Here is a 21,461-nt window from a genome sequence, read left to right as displayed (position 1 = left end):
ACAAATATTTAGGCGTCATTTTTACACCCACGTTGGCTTGGTCTAAACATATAGATTACATTCGTAGTAAAGCGGTAAAAAAAAAATTACCGACGATTACGTTACTTCCTAATGCGAAATTTGAGCGCAGCAAATAAGCTGTTTCACCTTTTCGATAGATTGAGGCAAAGAAATCGAGCAACACATGTATGCGCTATCACAGAATTTTTTTTTATTTTTCACACGTATTCCTTTAACAAAGACTCCACTAACAGTTCTTGACAGTCATGAAGGAAGCTTTGTGGTCGGAGAAATAGACTGATATATGTTCGACTTGGTACACCAATGCTTGATTCTCAAAGACGAGATCTATGGGCACGTTGCAAGTGCTAGGCGGCGCTCTGTCTTTCCGACCCCTAGCGCCATCTGACGAATAGTTGCGCGAATGCGGTAGGATTACTCACGGCGTCAGCAGCTCGCGCTGCGTGTTTGGCGCCCTGTCAAACGGTAGCGATGGCGCGAAACAGCGTGCTGATATTAATTTTAACCGGGTTTCGGGAATTACAAGATCTTGACAGCTTTTTCCGTGAAAAGAATTTGGAGAAAGGAAGTCGTCTATTTGAAGTGGGGCACGTCTACGACGTGAGGAAAGTGTTGAACTCGCACTGATCGAAGTGACTGCTAGGTTATTCCGCAAACGAAACATAACGCACCAGTGAGATGCGTGAAGCTCAGCGTAGGTTACTTCGTTATCTACGGTGTGGACGCATGAAATTATAGGTGACATTGATTCTTGAAGATCGGCGACAGCAGACAAATCCTAGCGGGGAGCTGCGATTGCCATGCTGGCTTCGCAGGGAAGTACAAGGACGCCGTGGTAGTTTCCCTGTACATACAGGACGGCAAATGCGAATCCAAAACATCTCATCCAAGAACGTGGGGCGTACGAACGACTCGTAAGACCTACCCGAAGTATTCTAATGTTGCTCTCCCCAAACACAAATAAAGGTGAGGAACTTACCAGTTGTGTTAGACTACGCTGGGAAAATGTTTTCGCCCAAGTTACTGGAAGTGCGATACTTTTATGTTGCGATTTTTCAGTGCGTGCAAAGGAGGTTCCAATAAACCACGTCGTCAAAAATTTTGGTGATCTCAACTGCCCCTTAATTGATATGCTGGGCGCAGAAGGGTGTACGCCAGCTTAGCCAGCTGCAACCCCTCCTCAAATCTCTCAGCAAGCCCTAGCGCTGTTTGAATGGGAGAGGATTGGGAAAGAGTTCCACAGCTTTACTGCGGTACAGTGTGGAAACAAACTACTTTGTTTGCTGCATATACTGGTACGCACTGCAGGTGTCCCGTTGCTGCCATCATTGCTGTAAAAGCAAAGAATTCAGCGTTAACGCACTTCGCATAACACCGGAACATAAAACAACTTATGCCGTCGGACGAGCGCTATCCAGCGTTGACGCCGTTCTGCTTCATACGGTCGGCTTGGAAACCTGTAAAACTTTGTTCCTCGTGAGTTGGTGTACGTGCTGTTACGCAACAGCTCGGGCTGCACTTCGGCATTGCTCAGAAACGGCAACAGCTACGCGCGAAACAGTGCACAGACAGGCTTTCCGAACGCAAGCGGGCCGGTCGTATCCTGCCGGTTCCGCGCTCGCCGCCGCGAGGGGCGCCCTAGTAGGCGCGGGAACTACGTTCGCAACCTGCCTATACAAGTGCCTCGCGAGGTTGTCACAGCCGTGGGACGCGTTACGAGCGAGAGGAACGGGATGTTCTCCCGCATAAGTGTTAGGAAATTGCTGTTTGTCTTTATGTCAACATTAAAGTCCCCCACTACTAACATCGGTGTGGATCGATGGACGGTTAATGCGAGTTGCAGGAAGTGCACGACGTCTTTCGTGAGTGCGGTAGGGGCGAAGTAGGCAGCTACTACCAGCAAGCCGTTGGGCAACTTTGCGGCGCACAGTTCGCCAACTTCATGTGACGTGCCAAACATTTCGACTGGTATTGCAGAGAGACCTGTGCGCAAGTAGATAGCGACTCCCGCCGCTCTGTTGTGGTCTCTGCGAGCACCACAGCAGTATAGGAAATCTATGAAACCGGAGACTCGCAGGAAGAGGGGGGAGGGGGGCGGCGTGTACACCCAGCGGCAAACGATGGGGGCAGAAGCGCGCGCAGCAAGCGAACAACACGATAAAGGGAGGAGGGAAGAGATAGCAGCGACTGACTGATGCCGCTGACGCCGATAGTGAGTCAACCCCAGCTGCGGAGTTGGTTTCAGGGACAACGCCGCCGATGGCGACACAAACAATATGATACCCTCGCTTCCGCAGCGCTAAGAACCAGGTCTAGCCGTGGGAAGGTGGTCACGTATTCGTCGACGTGCCGGGGCCTACGTGAAATAACCGGCGCGTCGGCAACTGAAGAGCACCCTATCCGCCACACAAGAACAGGGGGGGGGGGGGGGGGACCCTTTCCTCCTCTTTCTGCATGGCGGCGACGGTGTTCTATGCAGTCACGTTATCTTGACTCTCTAGCGGCGTCAGCGGCATCCAGCGGTATCAGTCGGTCGCTGCTAGCGCTGGGGGGATGAAAGGGGGGCGGAGCTGGTTACGAGGCCGACGACAACGCCGACGACGACGCGAAACCCAGGAACGGACGCCAAAGAGCTGCGCTCTAAAACTTGGTTACATCCGCCGGACATTGTCTGCTGCTCCGAGGGACACTAAATTAGTAGCATACAAAACATTGATTCGCCCAATTTTAGAATATGCTTCCTCCGTATGGAACCCATATAAACAACGTGAAATTAATTATATTGAGTCGGTCCAGAGGAAGGCTGTTCGTTTTGTTTACCGTCGCTTCGACCGAGACTTTTCACCGTCAGCTGCTCTTGAGGAATTAAACCTACCATTTCTTTCTAGACAGCGGCACATAGAATCTCTGAAGATTTTCTATTCTTATAAGAACTCTCTTTGTCACCTATCAGATCCCTCCATTTTAATGCCTGCTTTCCCGACTTCAACTAGAGCTTATCATGCCTCTAATATCAGACCACTCCATCCACGCACTAACACTTTCAAATACAATTCTTTCCTCCGCATGATTGAAGAGTGGAATTTGTTACCTGCCGAAGTTCGCTTGTTACCCATTTCTCAATTTTTAAATGCTATTGCTGATGTATAGTTCCTTCACATTTTTGTATTTCTATGTTCTTGTTTCTGCATATCATAACCAGTTTTCCTCGCATGTACACCCACTCCTGCCATAGCCCTAACGGGCTGCAGTATGTATAAATAAAGAATAAGTAAAGAAACCTGTAAGCGCTCACAATAAGTGGGTTGACCAGAAAACTTAGCGAAATATTTACTTTGCTGACACCACGGACCTGTTGTTTCAGAATCAGTTGATCTCTATACAGGACACATATCACCGAAATGGTTGGCCGCCGCGCTACCTGCAAGCAACGTTCCGAAGCGTCTATGCCAGCGAGATACTTTTTCCCAGCTCTATTAGGATTCATGGAAGTTCTCCGGCAGTGTTAATCCAGCAATCACAGATCGCAAAATCAACAATATTATCAAGGACTTTGAAGACAACGCGTTTCTAATGCTGCTTGCCGAGAGTCGAAACATTGTTGTGGTACTGTTCAACCTGTGTCAGTTTTACCGAATTGCGCCGACGACATAACTTCTCCCACAATACGTACCAAAGGCTACCTCCGTCTCGGCAATTGCAGTTGCTGCTGGTCATGTCCATGCTTTTGCTCTCGTACTTCAGCTGAAAGATTTCATTAGAGAGGCAGTCGCCCGCCAGCTAGCTCTGTTCCCTCATTGCCGGGAGCCAACCCTAACCCTGTCTCCGGAAGTGCTACAAGGCGTCCGTGCTAAGGTATCTGAAGCACTTCCCCCATTTGCCCACTAGACTGTGTGACGGCGCCTCTCTGCTATGCCGACCACCTACTTCTGTGCCCATCTCTAGCGGCACCGCTCTATTATCCTGGCTACCCGTGGTCACAACCCCGCCGCTGAAATACGCTGCCGCGATCGCAAGACCACTGTCATATTCCTTCCCACTACCAACCCACCAGGTTGCCCGTGTTCGCGTTCCACGGCATTCACCCCAGCTTCTTCGTCCAGCCGACACGTGCCACACGCCTTACAACAGGAATCGTTCTTCGAAACACACGTTCGGTTTGCGTTCACTTTCGCCTCAGGCGATTGGCCTTGGCAGCGCGGAGTCGTCAGCCTCGCCCGATCGCGCCCCAGCCCTATTTTAAAACGCCTGAGGAATTGCTGGTCACAATGTGTGCACGTCGCACTGCCGCAACCCACAGTCGTCGGTCGGTCGGGTCGTTGTCGGCCTACTATTACAACACTGTTTTTCAGGAACACTGTCGCGCGCGTCGTGCGTCCAAAGAACTCGGACGATCGGCGGTGCCGGCGCCTTCGCATGGGCGGCTATTACAGGCATAGCAGCCGCAGGCTTCGCAGTCTCCGATTGGTTGACGCCTGCGACGCGTCGTGGCTTCTCATTGGTGTAGGCCGGTGCAGCTTCGCCTCGCGTCGCCAAACTTCTAGCATCGGCAGTAGACATAATCGCTGCGCGTCGTCCCGCTTCGCCGTGTTCCCGACCGACGCCTTTGACGCTTTTGACACTTCGGCGCGTGCCGAAGCATTCCGACGCGTACCAGTCATTGGGGCGTTAGGTCACCCAGTCGCCGTCCTCGTTATTAGGTCAGAATCCGATTTAAGGTCCATATATAGTCTGCACCCGTACGCAGTGACCATACTGCGTGATGAGACCATAGGATTTGTGGGAGCTGTCATGCGCATTGAAGACTCACGATGACACCACCCGTTTACCTTTTAACGCTATAACTTCTGTCTAATCAACACCGCCATGAGCTGTTGGCGACTGCGCCTTCGCCGCAGCCCTTTCCCCACCTCATCGCATCCCACGTTTCAGTCTCCATAAGGAGTCCATTTGTTCGATCGGCTATAAATAACCATCTTTGGGTCGCACAAGTTGGTGTCATACTATTGACAAAGGGTCAAATGTCCTCTTGTGACAGCATCGGCATCGCCTTTCCGTAAAACAGCGCCAAGTTAGCAGTGAAAAAACTGACTACATGCTGCAGCACGGCGCCATTCAGTGTTCTCGAAGTCTTTGGTCATCGCCTGTCGTTCCATTGAGCAAAAGGGATGGCTCCATTCGATTTTATGTCGATTATCACCGCCCAAAGAGGATTACAAGAGAAGACATTTACCGTCTCCCTCGGAGGGACGACACGTTTGATTTTCTTCAAGGTGCAGAATACTTCTAATCTTTTTTTTTTTTTTTTAAATCTCTGGAAAGAACTTTCGTCACTCCCGATCGGCTGTACGGGTTTAACGTTATGCCGTTGGTGCTCTCAAATGCGCCTCCCTCGTTCCAGTGCATGATTGATACCATCTTTCAACGAACAAGTGTAAGGCTTGTTTCTATCGACCTCCCAAGAAAGGCGCTGGTCGTTGGTTCGAAAAGAGATGTATTTTTTCCTGAACTACTATGCCCTCCGTCTCAGAAACAGAATGGCCTTTGTTTGTCCCTTTGCGCGGTATTTGTGTGGATGACAATCTTGCTTTCTTGACTCTTCTTCCACACACGCGATTACACTGAACTCATTTGCCATATTCTGTGTTCGTAAGCTTCGAGTTGACGAAAAGTTTGCGCTGCGATCTGCTTGCCTCCGAGGTTGCTCAGATGGTACCGCGGCAGCCTGGGTAACACTTTGGTCCCGAGCTTGAATCACCGATCCAGAACCAATTTTTCCTGAACCGCGAAGCTTTATATCTGAGAAACCATTAGAGGTATCACTTGTCGCCTCGTCCTACATTTGGGTGGGTGACAATATTTCCTTCGGAGAAACTTCCTCCGCTTTGAAGGATTACGTTGAACCGGTTTGCCATATTGGTAATGCCTATTCTTCGAGTGCCAGCATCATTGTCCTTCGCGCAACAATCTCCTAGCCTCCTGGTTTGCCCAGAAGGTAGAGCGACCACCATGAAAAGGCGTTGCTCCAGAGTTCGAATCCCGTACCAGCGCGCAACTTTGCTCATCTGAGAAACATTTTTCTACAAATCCCATAGGAGTTTCGTTGGTCGCTGTGTGGAACATTTGGGTTGAATGACAATTTTCCTATCGTCACACTTCCTCCACCTTGCGAGATTCCTCAGAACTAATTTACTACACGCATAATCTCTATGCGCCTGGGTGTAGAATACTTCGCATTCGCGCCGCGATTTGCTAACCTCCTCGTTAGGTGGGAGGGTGGCATATGTTGCCCGTAAAAGCGTTGGTCGGTACGGGTTTTGTGTGTTGCTTCGTGCTGCATTTGGGTGAATGAAACTTTTGATTTCATGACACTTCCTTGTTGCCAGATTCCGCAGAATTGATTTACAATATAGAAAGAAATCTTTACGTGGAGTCGTAGAATAATAAGCGCTGGCGCTACGGTCTGCTATCTCTTTTGTTAGCTCAGAGGGCAGAGCGGCCCCCGCAGCAGCAAGGCGATGGTCCTGAGATCAAATGAAGGACGAGGACAAATTTTTCCTGCACTACAATGCTTTTTTTGCTAAGAAACCCGCACGAGTTTCGTCTGTCGCTTGGTGCGACTTTTGGGTGAAGGGCATTTTTGATATCGTGATTCTCCCTGGGAGAACTGCTATGCAATATTTAAAATACATATACGTCTTGTTGTCGACTAATTCGCAGTGTGATCTGCCATCCGCTGGTTTCCCCAGAAAGTGCGGCACCCACCTTGGGGGTGTGTCGGCCCCAGGTTTGAGTCAAGACGTATTTTTCCCTAACTCTGAGGCTATATTTCTGAGATACCGGAATGTATTTACTTTTCAGCTTGGTGCTACATCTGAGTGGATGTCAGTTTTCTCCTTTGCGACATCAATTCCTCCTTGTGGGATTCCGCAGAATGGATTTTATATATAGAGAAAATCTATACGTGGAGTTGTAACTCCATTATATCTATATATATATATATATATATATATATGTGTGTGTGTGTGTGCGTGCGTGTGTGTGCGTGTGTGTGCGTGTGTGTGCGTGTGTGTGTGTGCGTGCGTGCGTGCGCGCGCGTGCGCGCGTGTATGTGTGTGGGGGGGAGGGGGCATATGATTGTCTCACGAGAGCAATGTCGGCAGTGACACTACTCCCCATTTCCTTTTTCCGCTCGTCACATACTTTACGCATGTAAACAAGTTCGCCCAAATAGCTGCATTACTGCGACTCTCTAAGCTCTTTTTTTTTACTTACATAACATCTAACTCTTGTGTTTAATAGATTTAAGGGAAGCCACACCTGAAAATATCAGTTTTTAATAACTATAATTTTTACATGGTAATAATAATTTCAGGCAGGAAAATTGATGGCGCCCCTCCCAAGTAGAAAAATTGGAAAATGATTCTAGAATAGACCTGGTATTTTATTAGTTTCATTTTTGGATTGACACCTCACAGCTGATGTTCACAACCACAACTTTGTATTATATGATGAGGTTGCCTGCTTTAAGTACAATCGAGCCTTCGGGCACGCCCCATCAGCTCAATCTCCAATTCTTACAAGAGTCCAGACGTAGCGTATGATCCCTTCATATGAGATGTCACCGAGTAAGAACCTTTGCTGCTAACCCGCCGTGGTTGCTTAGTGGCTATGGTGCTGGGCTGCTGAGCACGAGGTCGCGGGATCGAATCCCGGCCACGACGGCCGCATTTCGATGGGGACGAAATGCGAAAACACCCGTGTACTTTGATTTAGGTGCACGTTAAAGAACCCCAGGTGGTCGAAATTTCCGGAGCCCTCCGCTACGGCGTGCCTCATAATCAGAAAGTGGCTTTGGCACGTAAAACCCCATAATTTAATTTTTTTAACCTTTGCTGCTAATAGGTTCAGGGCAAACCCAAAACTGACCTAAGCGCCCAACAGCAAGCGTTGTTTGTTCTGGTTCCAAACTATTCCTTTGCACACTATTCGAACACCATTGTAGAGATGACAACCTGTACAGCAATATTGTGGTTAAAGAACCACCACAATGACTTTGGACAGCGTCTACAGGTGTGAGTCGTCCTACTCGATTTTGTCTTGATCACCCTGATCTGAGAGAAGTTGAATATAATCCATGGAACGTGCATGTCTGAAACTAATTGTCGCCGTCACAGTGCAGCGGATAACTTCCGCACAAAGTAAGAAGCTTCCCAGCGATCCGAGGGTAAACCTTAGGCAACAGGAAAAATTTTACTTTTAGTGTCTCCTGGAGAAAAGCTGTTCTCCTTTTTTTTCACATTTTATGCAAATTGATATGCAAATCATTTCAAGAAGTATGTTCAGGAACTTTACATTTGAATTCTCCTTTTTTATCCTTCGCGAATCTTTACTTTTCGCGCACAATTTTTCTTTGCCTAGGGTATCTAAATCAACGCTTAACTCTTTACGCACTAGGTTAAAAATGAGTGAAATGCAACTAACTCGTTACTATACTTCGCAGATTGTTTGATCATGGCGATTTCAGTATAGCGTTCTATAATGTTCTAGATAACTAAAGTGGAGAATAATTTTTTGAAGCAATCTAAAATCTTGGATAGCCACTGGCTTCATTCAAAAACAGCACATGGGAGCTCAAAGACGGAGATGAATGACTACGTTATTGCAGTCAGCATTACAGATCATTAAATTCATCTACCGGGTCGTAAAAGTAAGGTTCGAGAATGTGAACAAGTTCAACAAAGTTACATTGACAAAATGTTCACGGCCACAAGCAGCAACAGGAGCTCGAAGAGCAAGAAAAGTCGGGCGCCTGAATAGATGCCTAATTGATGATGTGTTTCGGCAGTGCCAATACGGCGTCTGGCTACATTGCTGTAATGCTAATCGTATTAGCGTCCGCATTCATCCTCAGAAGGCTTCTTACAGAATGCTTTAGCAGAGAGCATACAAAGGGAACCTACCTTTTGAATGCTCTTTTTAGTCTTTTCATCAATGTCGTCGTTCCTCTTGTCCGGATCTTTATCCTTGCCGGCCGAATTTCTCAGAGCCAACTAGAAAAGATGACAAAAAAACTATTTTACCCGACTACCTCGACAGGCTATCATAAACTGCTACACTAGTCACTAGTGTTTCTAACTACATCCCTTTCTCTCTGAAATTAGGGAAGGCCGCACGCGTTAGCATACCACTAGAGGGCTGCAACTTCACTGTCTTCACATATTCCTAGGGAAGGGCCGGGCAACCCTAACGAAGGACAAAAAGAAGTTCACGATACGACCGCACACTAAAAACTCGTTTATTTTTTCAAACAAGTGAATTAATATACAGAGAATGGGATCATGTGATGAAGTGACACGTACAAGTGGGTAAAGGGTGTCAGCCTATCTTGCCATGCAAAAACTCCGTTTCTTTATCTTGCAGAGAGATAGAACTCTAACTCACGCATGCGCCTGAGTAGAGATGCATGACGTAGGCTTCCAAAATCTTGTGGTTGATTTCATTGCCATTTTCGCAATTGATTTCGATATTTTCGAACAAAGGTTTCCATGGGCAATTTAGATAATACATGGCCAGATTCAAGCCGGTTCAATTCCCAATCGCTCCTTTGTGCTCCCTAAGGCCGCGCATTCTCCAAATTGCCCCATGGATACCTTTGTTAGAAAAAAGCGACATATTGTAAAGATTAGAAAATCAATACAACCGCGAATTCTGGAAGCCTGCTTCATGCATGTCAACTCAGGTGCATTCATCAGCCAGATAGATCTCTTTGCATGATAAAGGAAGGGAGTTTTTGAATGGCAAGGTTGCCTCACACCCTTCCACCACTTGTACGCGTCACTTCATCACATTATCCCAATCTTTGTGTATTTATGCACAGTGCGCGTTCATATCGCGCACTTCCATTTTTCCTTTATTCTGGGTTGCGCGCCCACCCCTAGGAATAAAAAAAAAATAAATTATGGGGTTTTACGTGCCAAAACCACTTTCTGATTATGAGGCACGCCGTAGTGGAGGACTCCGGAAATTTCGACCACCTGGGGTTCTTTAACGTGCACCTAAATCTAAGTACACGGGTGTTTTCGCATGTCGCCCCCATCGAAATGCGGCCGCCGTGGCCGGGATTCGATCCCGCGACCTCGTGCTCAGCAGCCCAACACCACAGCCACGGAGCAACCACGGCGGGTGACCCCTAGGAATATGTTCAGTCACCAACTCGCCCAGCTTGTTGTGTTAATTGACAGTCTTCCTGGATGAGATGGCACTAGATAACAATGGCATTAATTTCGGCAAGGACAGCAGAGCCTGAAATGATAAGCTTGATTATTTGTAAGCAGAACCGGAAGTTTATTGATGTTTCGTTCATATAAAGAAGGTACAGAGTGTCCACTGTTTAATGAAACACAGAAATGTATATGCGCACATTAATTTTATATATATATATATATATATATATATATATATATATATATATATATATATATATATATATATATATATATATATATATATATATATACATATATATATATATATACATATATATATATATATATATATATACATATATATATATATATATACATATATATATATATATATATATATATATATATATATATATATATATGTGTGTGTGTGTGTGTGTGTGTGTGTGTGTGTGTGTGTGTGTAGACGCAGTGGCGATCTCCAGTCCAAGTACGAGTTTGAGATGGCTCCTCGTGTTAACAAGGTTGGTTTTTTGTCATTCGGTGAACCGCCTAAAATGCAGTAGGACATTTGTATTGCTAACTTTACATAAATTTACAGGCCTAGCATTCAATGATTTTTAGGCCCAGTTCTAATAACACTAAGGTGTAATCGAATTTGCTAAATTAGGCTGTAATTAGAAGAAGTTTTTTTTTATTGCGACATTGCATTCCCACGAACGTTCAACGTGAACTTAGTCGTCTCTCTGATGTTTTCTGTAAACAACAACCGCCATGAGATCCTGCGCGCCTCCTGCATTGCCCAGGTAGCGCTGCCAAAAAGCAGCTACCAGCTCCCGCATTGCAGCATTGCGTATCAAATGGTGCCAGAGAAAATTCCTGGGGTAGTATGAATTCCGCACTTTGGGTTGTGTTGCGCATTGTAATTCACAGTAAAAAGAACCTGGGAAGCTTCCGCCCTTCCACAGAACACAAAGGGACAAACTTTTGCCAGGCAAAGTATATCTGATATCTCAAAGAAATGTCGGGCCTCTCGGCATGATGAAACTTCACGTACAGTCTGCATCGTAAACTTTAAAAACTAAAGGTTTCGAAAATTTCTAAGGTCTACTCTGTCGGTGGATTTTTGCGTGTCATACGTACGACGCTTCTCCTTGATTAAATGCACTCTACCGGTGGTAGCGTAGGTTTACTATGCTACTACCAGAGGAAGTAGTAGACTTGGAATATTTTTATTCTTCTGCGCAGATGGAGAGTATCGCCGATATTTTTTATACTGCTCCAGTGCACGTATTTAAAGCGGCCTTGCCCCTGCTTGTAAATAGAGTAACTGATTTGTTTCACAAATTATATAAGATGGAACGTCCAATTTTAAAGGTTTGTAATTATGCCTACGAACGTGACAGTGCTTTATTCAGGCTGTGAACGATATCCTATGTACCTCCAAAGGATAAAAGGCCACCCTGAACTCCGCAAAGATTTGACCTATATGAGGGTGTCTTAAGGCGTTTTATATGTATAGTCTGGACTAAGATACCCTGGAAGTCTGTGATGATCACAGCCACAAATATAGGTATAAGTATAAACCTTTAAAATTACACATCCGTTTCCTTGCAGCTTCTGAGACGAGATTTTAGACACCATTTCTTGCAATACAGGGCGAAGCTGCAGCAGACCCAGAAATTATGCAAAAAGCATTGGCCCTTTTGAAGAAAATCAAGGAAAGGCTCAGTTATTAGCAGAATCAGTTAAAATGCTACCGGATTAAGAACGAACACTAGCAATGAAAGACTCGCGCATATTATCAGACTCGCTTCATAGGCTAGTAAACCAGGTGTCCTGAATGACTAACGCGCAATAGAAACTGAGCAACCTAATCAGCGACGAGAAATTAGAGACGCTTGCATGAAGTGAAAGATTGCTTTTAAATTCCTTGTGCTTCTCGAAGAAGACAATGTTTGGATAGTTGCAATACTGTAAGGTAACCTGCAAATGAGTCGAAAGGGACGATGTGATCTGGTCAAAATACTCACCACCCCCCTCCCACAGTTTATAACAAAGGATCAGAAGAGCAACTACGAGCAAATATTGAATCTTCAGAAAAGGAACCAGGAGGACATTCCAGTGATCACTCAAGTATACTAATAAATGAACTTGCCTTTAGCGCTATAACTAGTGGAACCAGTGAATATAATGAATAAAGCACTTGTAGTTTATAGGGCACCCGTCCCCCTGGATAAATAAAGTGATCGATTGAACATAACGCACGTAATGATAAGTTTCTAGGCTAGGCATGTACTCGAATTGCTACAGTAGCAGCCTGTGCACTTTGGATACGCCATTGACACATTATCAAATATCTATACGAATAGAAATACCTGAAAATGGTAAGTGAAAAACGCCGGAACCATAGAGTGCAGTGTATGTGCTTTTATTATATAATGATGGCATCTCAGAACATTTTCAAAGGAGCAAAAGCCGACAACACATCGCATTTTAACGGGCGCGGGTATTCGAAGGTTGCGTGTTCGAATCACGTCCGGGTCTCCACTTGTTGGGAGGTCGGCTTAGCGGAAGCAAGGAACACACGTTCTGACAGCTTGAGAACGGAGACGCGAGTGCGTTTACTCAAAAGTAAAAGCAGGTCTGCAGAGCGGCAGCGGTGGCGCCCTAGTCGGGCAGGCGCTTCGGTTCGAGCAGGGGGCAATGACCCCAACGACGAGGCAAACAGGATTTTTGGAACAAGGGGCAATGAGACCCATGGCGGAAGTGACGTACGCTCGCTACAAGATCAATCTTCGAACACACTAATAAGAGCCGCTTCAAACTACCTTAATCGACCAAAATAGGAAAGTGCGAGGAAAGAATCAAACTAAAATATGGTGTGGTATCTCTGAACGGATTGCACTTGCAAAATTTTATGCCTGCATTGAGCTAATGCCCAAAACAGTTGAGGCTGATACATTTTCTTGCTTTCCAAAATCTGCTTGACTGTCAGTAGTATACTACATTATTCTGGCAGAAAATTTTGAACATTGGCAATGTCTCGAAGCGTCCGTGAATAACAACGGAATTATACTTCTTACCTTTGCAAGTTTCAGAATATGAACATTGTGAAATTTTAGATCACTTATAAAACTAAGATAGAGACAATAAATGTACGCCTAAATACACATACGGACTTAACAGACTTATCTAGTGGGGGGAGAGGCCGGCTATGGACTGCGTCACTGTCCGTACCTACTACCTGGTGATATCTGCCTACCGTATCTACCTGGTGAAGCATACGTCGAATGTTCGACGTATGTTTCTCCTATAGAGCATCGACACAGCAAGAGGCATGGCCATGCGTGGTCTCATTGCAGTGTTGGCCTATGCACTTTTCAGGAGCAAGCCTTATATGCCCCATATAGCGAAAAATCCGGCGTCCGATTTCCGTCCGGCGCTATCATCCGATGGTAGCAAAACCCACGTGACCATGTGCCGACGTCAACCTCCCGGTGCTCGATCTGTCACTTCTCGCACTGCGAAATGCCAGAGTGAACAGCCACGACGTCGTGGCCAACACATAAAAAACCAACCTGGCCCACTCACAAAATTGCAGTGAGGTTTAATAAAGTGGAATAAGGCGGATTAAAGTGGTTTAATGTGGAATAAAGTGGATTACAATGGGCTGTGGTGGTTTGAGGTCCATTAAGTTGGCTCAGCTCAATCCAAATTAGAGCAAGGTGGAGTGGTGCATTGAAGTGGATCTTTCACTTAAGATAACAACTCAGACAAGTCCTCATGCACGTAATCACGTAAAAATACTTATTTGTCTGTCAACGCCTCTTTTTTTTGTGAGGGAAGGCGGCCAAATCAGCAGGAGTGAGATCCCATCTCTGCATGTATTTAGTACTCGCGTCTATCTTATCATGTGCTTACCATGTGCCTAATCTTACCATGTGTTTATATGATGTTTTCATACTTGTACTTGAAGTTATGGTATCATTTCTTTATTTTTTTATTGTGGCCAAGTAATTTGTTCAACTTTCGGATGAAATGCAGGAAATGAGGCCGCTTTTAGGTGCCTCAGATAGCCAGCAGTGTTTAAAGATATTAAGGTGCAGATCCAATGCATTTGAGTGGGATCGATATGAGGCGAAGCTTTCAACTAATGCTCAACTAGATTTGCTAAACTAAGAGCAATTTGTAAAATTGCCCTTTCTTCATTTTTGAGGTTACCTGTTGCAGATGGCATAGTTCTAACCCTTGATCTATATTACACTATGCGACGGCCATTACACAAAGAGAAATGAAAATGCTTTATCACTGAATAATATTGTTACGTGTGAAAAGACACAGACAGAAGAGGCTATTTACAGGCTATTTACACTGGAGCCAGGCAGCCAGGCCCACACTCGCTCGCGCCAAGCGCACCGACCAACTTCATCGTCGTTCTCGCGGCGGCTCGTTTCTTGAGCATCGCTTGATGATATCGTAATACTACCCCCCCGGCGGCAAAATCACCGTCACGGTGCTGTTAAATATGCAAGGCGCGTGGAGAGTTGTAGGGCTTGAGTCGGGCGACGTGGACAATGTCACTGGTTGTCACAGCGAAGGACGTAATGGGCGTGGCTAGAACGATTTCATAGGTGAAATTGGTCACTTTGTGGAGCACGCTATATGGTCCTGTGTAACAAGAAAGGAGTTTTTCACATAGGCCAACTTTACGAAAAGGTGACCAAAGCAACACGAGGCTGCCGGGCACAATATAATTATGACAATTACCGTTTCAAATATTTACTTCGACAAATGTTTAAATGAACGGATTGCTCGCAAGGCGTATCCATATGGAATGAATTCTCAGTACTGCACCAGGCGCCCTATAACGTAAAACTATTCCAATATGTTTCTATTCCAATCTCCTGACGTCAAATTTGCGTAACCATCGACGCAAGCACCGGGCGTTCACCCGCAGGGTTGTCTGAACACACCAGTAAAACGCTCTACTCGTTCATAGGAGGTCACTTTTGTTTCCTTGAAAAACGAATAACATTGCCTACACTGAGCGGCTTGTCGTATCTAATTGGCTGACAAGAGGCGAGGAAAACGCTCAAGTGGGGAGGGATTCGATGGGGCAGAGCCAATGCACTGAAAATCGATAACCAGATGAAGAGGGTGGTGCCGGCGTCTGCGATTGGTCGGCTTTCCCTTACTTAGCTTGCGGTGGCTGGTCGAAAATCACGGGGGCATGCAACGGAAGCTTAAGAATGACGCTAAAAGGAACACTCAGCAAAGAAGAGTTGGCAGAATGAGGTGGTAAACATGCCGAAAGTACTCGAAAACGTTACACGGCCACGCAAGAAGTTTTATAATGCGCAAATACACCAATGCTCTCCGGCAGGGGCGAGTAGCCAGCGCCTGAGCGATCGGCGGCAGCCATCTTTTATTCCTTTCGGAACGGGCCAGCCTGTGGCAATTCAGAAGAAAATTCAGTTTTGTTCGGCATATTAATGCATCTTTATTGTGTACACATCACTTTGATGTGGTGAGTTTTCGCTGTTTTGGGACGTCGCGTGACAGGCAGGTGAAATGGGTGCAGCCCAAAATCTTCTGACCAATAGCCGGAGGCTAATGGCGAAAGGGCGTCGAATCAAAAATAACTATTTTCCTTTTTCTGTCAAATCACGCATAATAAGTGTGTACACATCATATCAGATGGGGAGGTATCGCGGTTTTCGGGACGTCGCGTGACAGACAAGGTGAAGTGGGGGTGGTCGAAAAAAGTTTTTGACCAATCGTGGAGGGCTGATAGCAGAATTGGAATAGAAAAGTTTGGAATAGTTTTACGTTATAGCGCCCCAGTTTCGGGAATTCGTTCCAAGTGGATACTCTTGCGCACTCACTAGCTACAATTCGCAGATTAAAAGATGTCATCAAATAAATAAAAAGTTAGGGTAATTACGTCAATTACTTATTTAGACGTTTTCATTTGTCATAAAAGTAATAGCCGCTTTATTGTGTAACTTAGATCAAACACCTAAATTGGGCTATTTGCCGGAAGCAACTTGTAAAATTTTGGACCTTCTAAAAAAACTTCAGCTATAAAGGCAACCGAGAAAGCAGCCGTTTTACTTTATTTTCCTTTATTTTTTCATTGTGAATAGAGGAGAGCCTAAAAAACATGAACGTTCTATTGATGAAGGTTCAGGCGAATAATTGTTGCTATAACAAAGAAAAGTCACCGTGAAAACGTTGGCTCCAGACACATTCATTGTTAGAGCGCTACTGATCACATGTTGTCGTTTTATTCTGAACATCTGTCATAGCACCTGATGCGCAATGTGGTACATAATACTTAATGCTTGTAGTAATAACTTGCGCTTACCGCCAGCAAGTTCGGTGCCTGTTGTTGGCCAAGGCGTAGCGTGCGAGAGAAAGAAAGGAATGGTCATTGCGAATGCGCAAAATATAGGCGATGATTTCAACATGCTAAATTTAGTGTGCTCTAATTTGCTTAACCGTATGCCCTTTGGATTGAGAACAGATTTATGAATACATCCACCACCCCATGAACGCTATAACATGTTCGCTTCAATGTAAACTAAAAGAAAGTATGAAGGTTGGAGGCCACACACACAAACTTCTTTTCAATCAGAAACAAGGATTGAATAACTTTCTTTCTGAATAAGCCTGTCTCATTTACTTTACCAGACTATTTAATAAAAGCAAAAGAATGGTTCAATTTTGGGCAGGATATTTTTGTAATAAAATAAGCTTAGAGTGCTAGTTGCGCCAGCAATGATAACTAGGCAATGAATAACTGAACTGAGTAAAGCTTCGGCGTTTATGTAGCATGTGTGGGACTCTAAAATGAGCCAAGATACATGTAATATGATAAATGTTAAGGAAGTAATGGCTCAGGAACTCCGCAAAGGGAAGAAATACGGCCTTGGACCAAATTTCTTTGCAAAATGCGCCGCAAATGAAAAAAATAATAATATATGGCATAGTTTACTTTTCTTTTAATTCTTTGCACACATCTCTATGTGTGGAATGATTCTGCGAATTCAAATTTTATTATAGAGCTTCAAAACAAGGTTATCAACTCTTGCGCAACATGAGGCGGAGCAAAGTCTCGTTTTGAGGAAAACAAATGGCTGAAACCCTGTCCAAAATGTCAAACACAACACATCTTGATCATAGAAACCTGGCGGCCGTTTGTAGACCTTTTAGAGGAATAACAAGTGCATAATTGGTACAAACATAGCGGTTACTCTTACAGACAGCATAACATGAAAAACAAAGAGTATTTTGAATGATATTTAAATGAAAGAGATAATAGCGTTTTTCGCAACCATGGCAATGTGCTTTCGGTTTCGCAAAGCGAGGGTGTGGGTTGATAAACTGGCTTTAAATCCCAAGCTAATGGCAATAAGACGATAATTCCTGGGTAACGTGTTCCTCAACGTTTAGGCGCACATAAACTGTAAAAAAAAAAAAGTCTTAGGCAAGAAAACTTACTTTGCAATGTGGGCTCCCACTTAATATAAGTTACACTTCAGTAGTAACCATTTGATCATTCATAGTGTGAACAAGGCTATTGTAAAGAAGAAAATGACGTAAATTGAAAATGGTAGTAGCGCCTTCCGTATTGAATCATGTCATTTTCAACTCCCCCAGTTTGTTGCGGGTGACTGAAAATGAGAAGCAGCAGGGTAACATTCGGCGCTTATTTTTTTCGGATTGAAACTAAGAAAGCTTGCAGAAAACTATGATAGACTTCTGCACAAACAACCTGCCACTCTGGCTTGACCGAATATTTTTCTACAGTGCCTCTTGAAGAATGCGGGCTGTTTTGTGCGGATAGATGATATGGTGTTTGTGAACGTAGCATCCTCATAAAATTCACAAAGTTCTGGAAAGGCTATGCATGGGGCCGCACATCGACTAATTTGTGAGCAATGACAATTTGGACTAACAGCTTTCACGCACTTCCGTTACACCATTTTTAAGACGTGGTTTCAATTAAGCCCTTTTCGTCTCTTAAACCATGATTTCAATGACGGAATTCATTAAAAATGTTATATAGTGGGCCATGTTTCCATGGGCACATAGGAAGGGGTGTTGAAAATTTTCTGGTTTTACCAACTTGCATGTAGAATTAAAACAAAATTAGCACCATATAAAAGTCTGATATCTTGTTAAGGAATGGCGAAAGCATGAGGTGTGTCTGATTTTTTGAAGTATTTTAATTTCATATAGAACATAAGATGGCAGAGGCAGAAGCTCGTTTCCCGCCTTTGGAGTTACGGGGCATCATGAACTTCTTGTTCCTTCTGGGAAAATCTTCAAAGGACATTCACACTTAAATGTCAGAAACATTAGGGGAGAAATATCCTTCTTACAAAACAGTAAGAACCTGGGTTTCTCATTTCAAGACCAGGCATTTTACGATTGAAGATGGACGCCGAAGTAGGCGCCCCACAACCTCAACAGATCCGGCAAGAAGCGATGCTGTCCATAAGCCGATTTTTGAGGATAGGTGAATATCCACCAGAAAGATAGCCCAGTTACTCTACATCTCCCGTGAGCGTGTTGGTTTCATTACTACCTTCATTTTACTGAAGCGTAAGCTTTCATTGAAGTGGGTGCCAAAATCTTTGAACAGTGAACAGAAGGAGGTACAAGTTGAGGCATCCAGAGCTCTTTTGGCACATTTTGATGGCACGAAGGATATTTTAGATAGGTTAGTGACCGAGGATGAAACGAGTCTCCACATTTACGACGCATAAACCAAGCAAGAGTTGAAGGAATGGCATCACAGTGGGCCACTACGATCGAAAAAGTTCCGCACCCAGAAATCGGCCAAAAAAGTCATGGCGTCCATTTTCTGGGACAAAGACGATGTTCTTTTGGCGGACTACCTGCCTCAGCGCTTTCGTGTAACCGGAGAATACTACGCCAGCCTCATGGAGCAGTTGATGGCGGCAGTAAAGAAGAAACGCCGTAGGAGGTTGACCAAAGGAATTTTTGATGGAGGAGAAAGAACCTTCAGACGCGTGCAAATGTACATCTGCGAAACTAAAGAGCCTGGGTCTACCATCCCCGTATTCACCTGACCTGGCGCCTTCTGACTATCATATCTTTCCTAACTTGAAGAAGCACCTGAAAGTCCGCCATTATGATGGCATTGTTGATGTCAAACATGCTGCTGCGAGCTTATTTGACGACCTATCACAATATTTTTGTTCATATGCATTAGGAAAGCTGAAAATAACGATGTAACAATGCATCATCCTCAGGCGTATAAGGTAGAATATATGTGTATTTCCAAATTTTTTACTCCACTCTTTCTGTACAAAGCCAGGAACTTTTCAGCACACCCTCGTATCTAAAAAAGATATGTTGGTGTGCCATTCTGCCACATCAGCTGCATTACTATGAAAAAGGGAATACTTCCTGCAAAAATTTTAGAACGTGGTTACCTAAAGAAGAATCAACATATATATCATGTGCAAGGACAAAGTACCTCACATGACAATACTGGGAAAATGGAGTGTTGAGAAGCGAACACTGGCATACGAATGCTTTTGGACATCGATGATGAAGAGGCTGCTCTCAAAACTGGAGTGTAAATTTCCGGGTAAGTGAATATTTATTTATTTTCATTTGCTTTTTATGGGGCCAAAGTGACAGAAGAATTCCACAAAAGTGGCTTGTTTAGTGAGTTTTGTTAGTGAGGCACAGAATGAAACCTAGATACATTTGTTGAAAGTGTGCACGCCTAACACTGCGGCTTGACTTAATGGACAGAAACGTGGACTGAACCCGAACGCATTTCCTTCTAACACGAACGACCCTATGTGAATGAAAGTAATGATTAAGTAAAGGGCACTATATAAGTGAAAGTGGATTAAGCCAGAGTCAGGTAGCATGGGTGAACTTCAACCAACTCAACAGCGGTTGACATGCACTAACGAAAGCGAAAGGTTAGGCGGCAGAGCACTTCCTCCCTCCTAAAAATAAAGATAAGCACACACGGCGCAGGAAGTACCATATTACAATAATGCGCCAAGGAAGGTTTTCTTTTTTTTCTTCGATGTCAGCTGAATGGTGGAAGGTCTGGGTTCCGATTACCTTCCCATAGGACGTAGTATGGTTAATAAAGAGCGACCATACCCAGTGACACACCATACCCACTGACGCAAGTTGGCACCAAATGGAGTTAATGAAGAGTGGTACATAGCCAGTGACACGCGCCCAGCGACCCAAGATAGCGTCAAACGTGTTCATTGAACAGCGGCACCTACCCAGTGGCACATGCCCGTTGACCCAAGTTGGCATCAAAGAGGGTTAATGAAGAACCGTCCATACCTACTATCAAATGCGCAGTAGCACATACCTAGTGATCAATGTTAGCGTCAAAGGGGTTCATTGAAGAGCGGCACCGACCCAGTAGCACCTACCCAGTGACCCAAGTTGGCAGCAAATGGCGTTAATGTAGAGCGGCCCATAAGAATTTGCACATACGCAGCGACCGAAGTTAGCGTCAAAGGGGTTCATTGAAGAGCGGCACCTACCCTGCGGCGCAAGCGCCTAGCCCAATTTTGCACTTTAGAGGGTGAATGAAGAGCGACCCATACCCAGTGCCACATCGTATCCAGTGACTCAAGTTGGTAGCAAACGGGTTCATTGAAGAGCGGCACATGCGCAGATGCACAAGCCCCGTGACCCAATTTGGCGCCCCAGGAGGGTTATGAAGAGCGACCCACACCCAGTGACCCAATTTGGCACCAAATGGGGTTAATGAAGAGCGGCGCATAACAATTTTCACATAACCAGTGACCGAAGTTAGCGTCAAAGGGGTTCATTGAAGAGCGGCCCCTACCCAGCAGCACAAGCGCCTGGTCCGATTTGGCACTTTAGGGGGTTAATGAGGAGTGACCCATACCCATTGGCACATCATATCCAGTGACCCAAGTTGGCAGCAAAGAGGTTCATTGAAGAGCGGCACATGTGCAGATGCACACGCCCCGTGACCCAATTTGGCATCAGAGGAGGGTTATGAAGAGCGACTCACACCCAGTGATCGAAGTTGGCAGCAAATGGGATTAATGAAGAGCGACGCCCATAACAGTTTGCACATACCCAGTGACCCAAGTTACACTCAAAGGGGTTCAATGAAGAGCGGCACCTACCCAGTCGCACAAGCGCCTGACCCAATTTGACACCTTAGGGGGTTAATGA

The 21,461-nt window shown here is 45.0% G+C and overlaps 1 protein-coding gene across 6 annotated transcripts in view; it reads right to left on the bottom strand.

Moving 5' to 3' along the window:
* LOC129381972 (uncharacterized) overlaps positions 1-21,461 on the bottom strand; it is a 227,328-nt gene that overhangs the window by 75,396 nt on the left and 130,471 nt on the right. For 4 of the 6 annotated variants that reach the window (XM_072284862.1, XM_055065289.2, XM_072284863.1 and 1 more), the window contains 2 exons: positions 16,600-16,617; positions 8,985-9,074 (listed from right to left, as the gene is read on the bottom strand). In XM_072284862.1, coding sequence (XP_072140963.1) covers positions 8,985-9,074; positions 16,600-16,617 — 108 coding nt within the window. The remainder of the gene's footprint in view (positions 1-8,984; positions 9,075-16,599; positions 16,618-21,461) is intronic. The other 2 variants (XM_055065290.2, XM_055065291.2) reach the window with 1 other exon arrangement.

Source organism: Dermacentor andersoni, chromosome 10 (assembly GCF_023375885.2).
Source record: "Dermacentor andersoni chromosome 10, qqDerAnde1_hic_scaffold, whole genome shotgun sequence".
Taxonomy (NCBI): Eukaryota; Metazoa; Arthropoda; class Arachnida; order Ixodida; family Ixodidae; genus Dermacentor; species Dermacentor andersoni.
The sequence above is the reverse complement of the archived record's forward strand: the minus strand, read 5'-3'. Positions and strand labels throughout refer to the sequence as shown.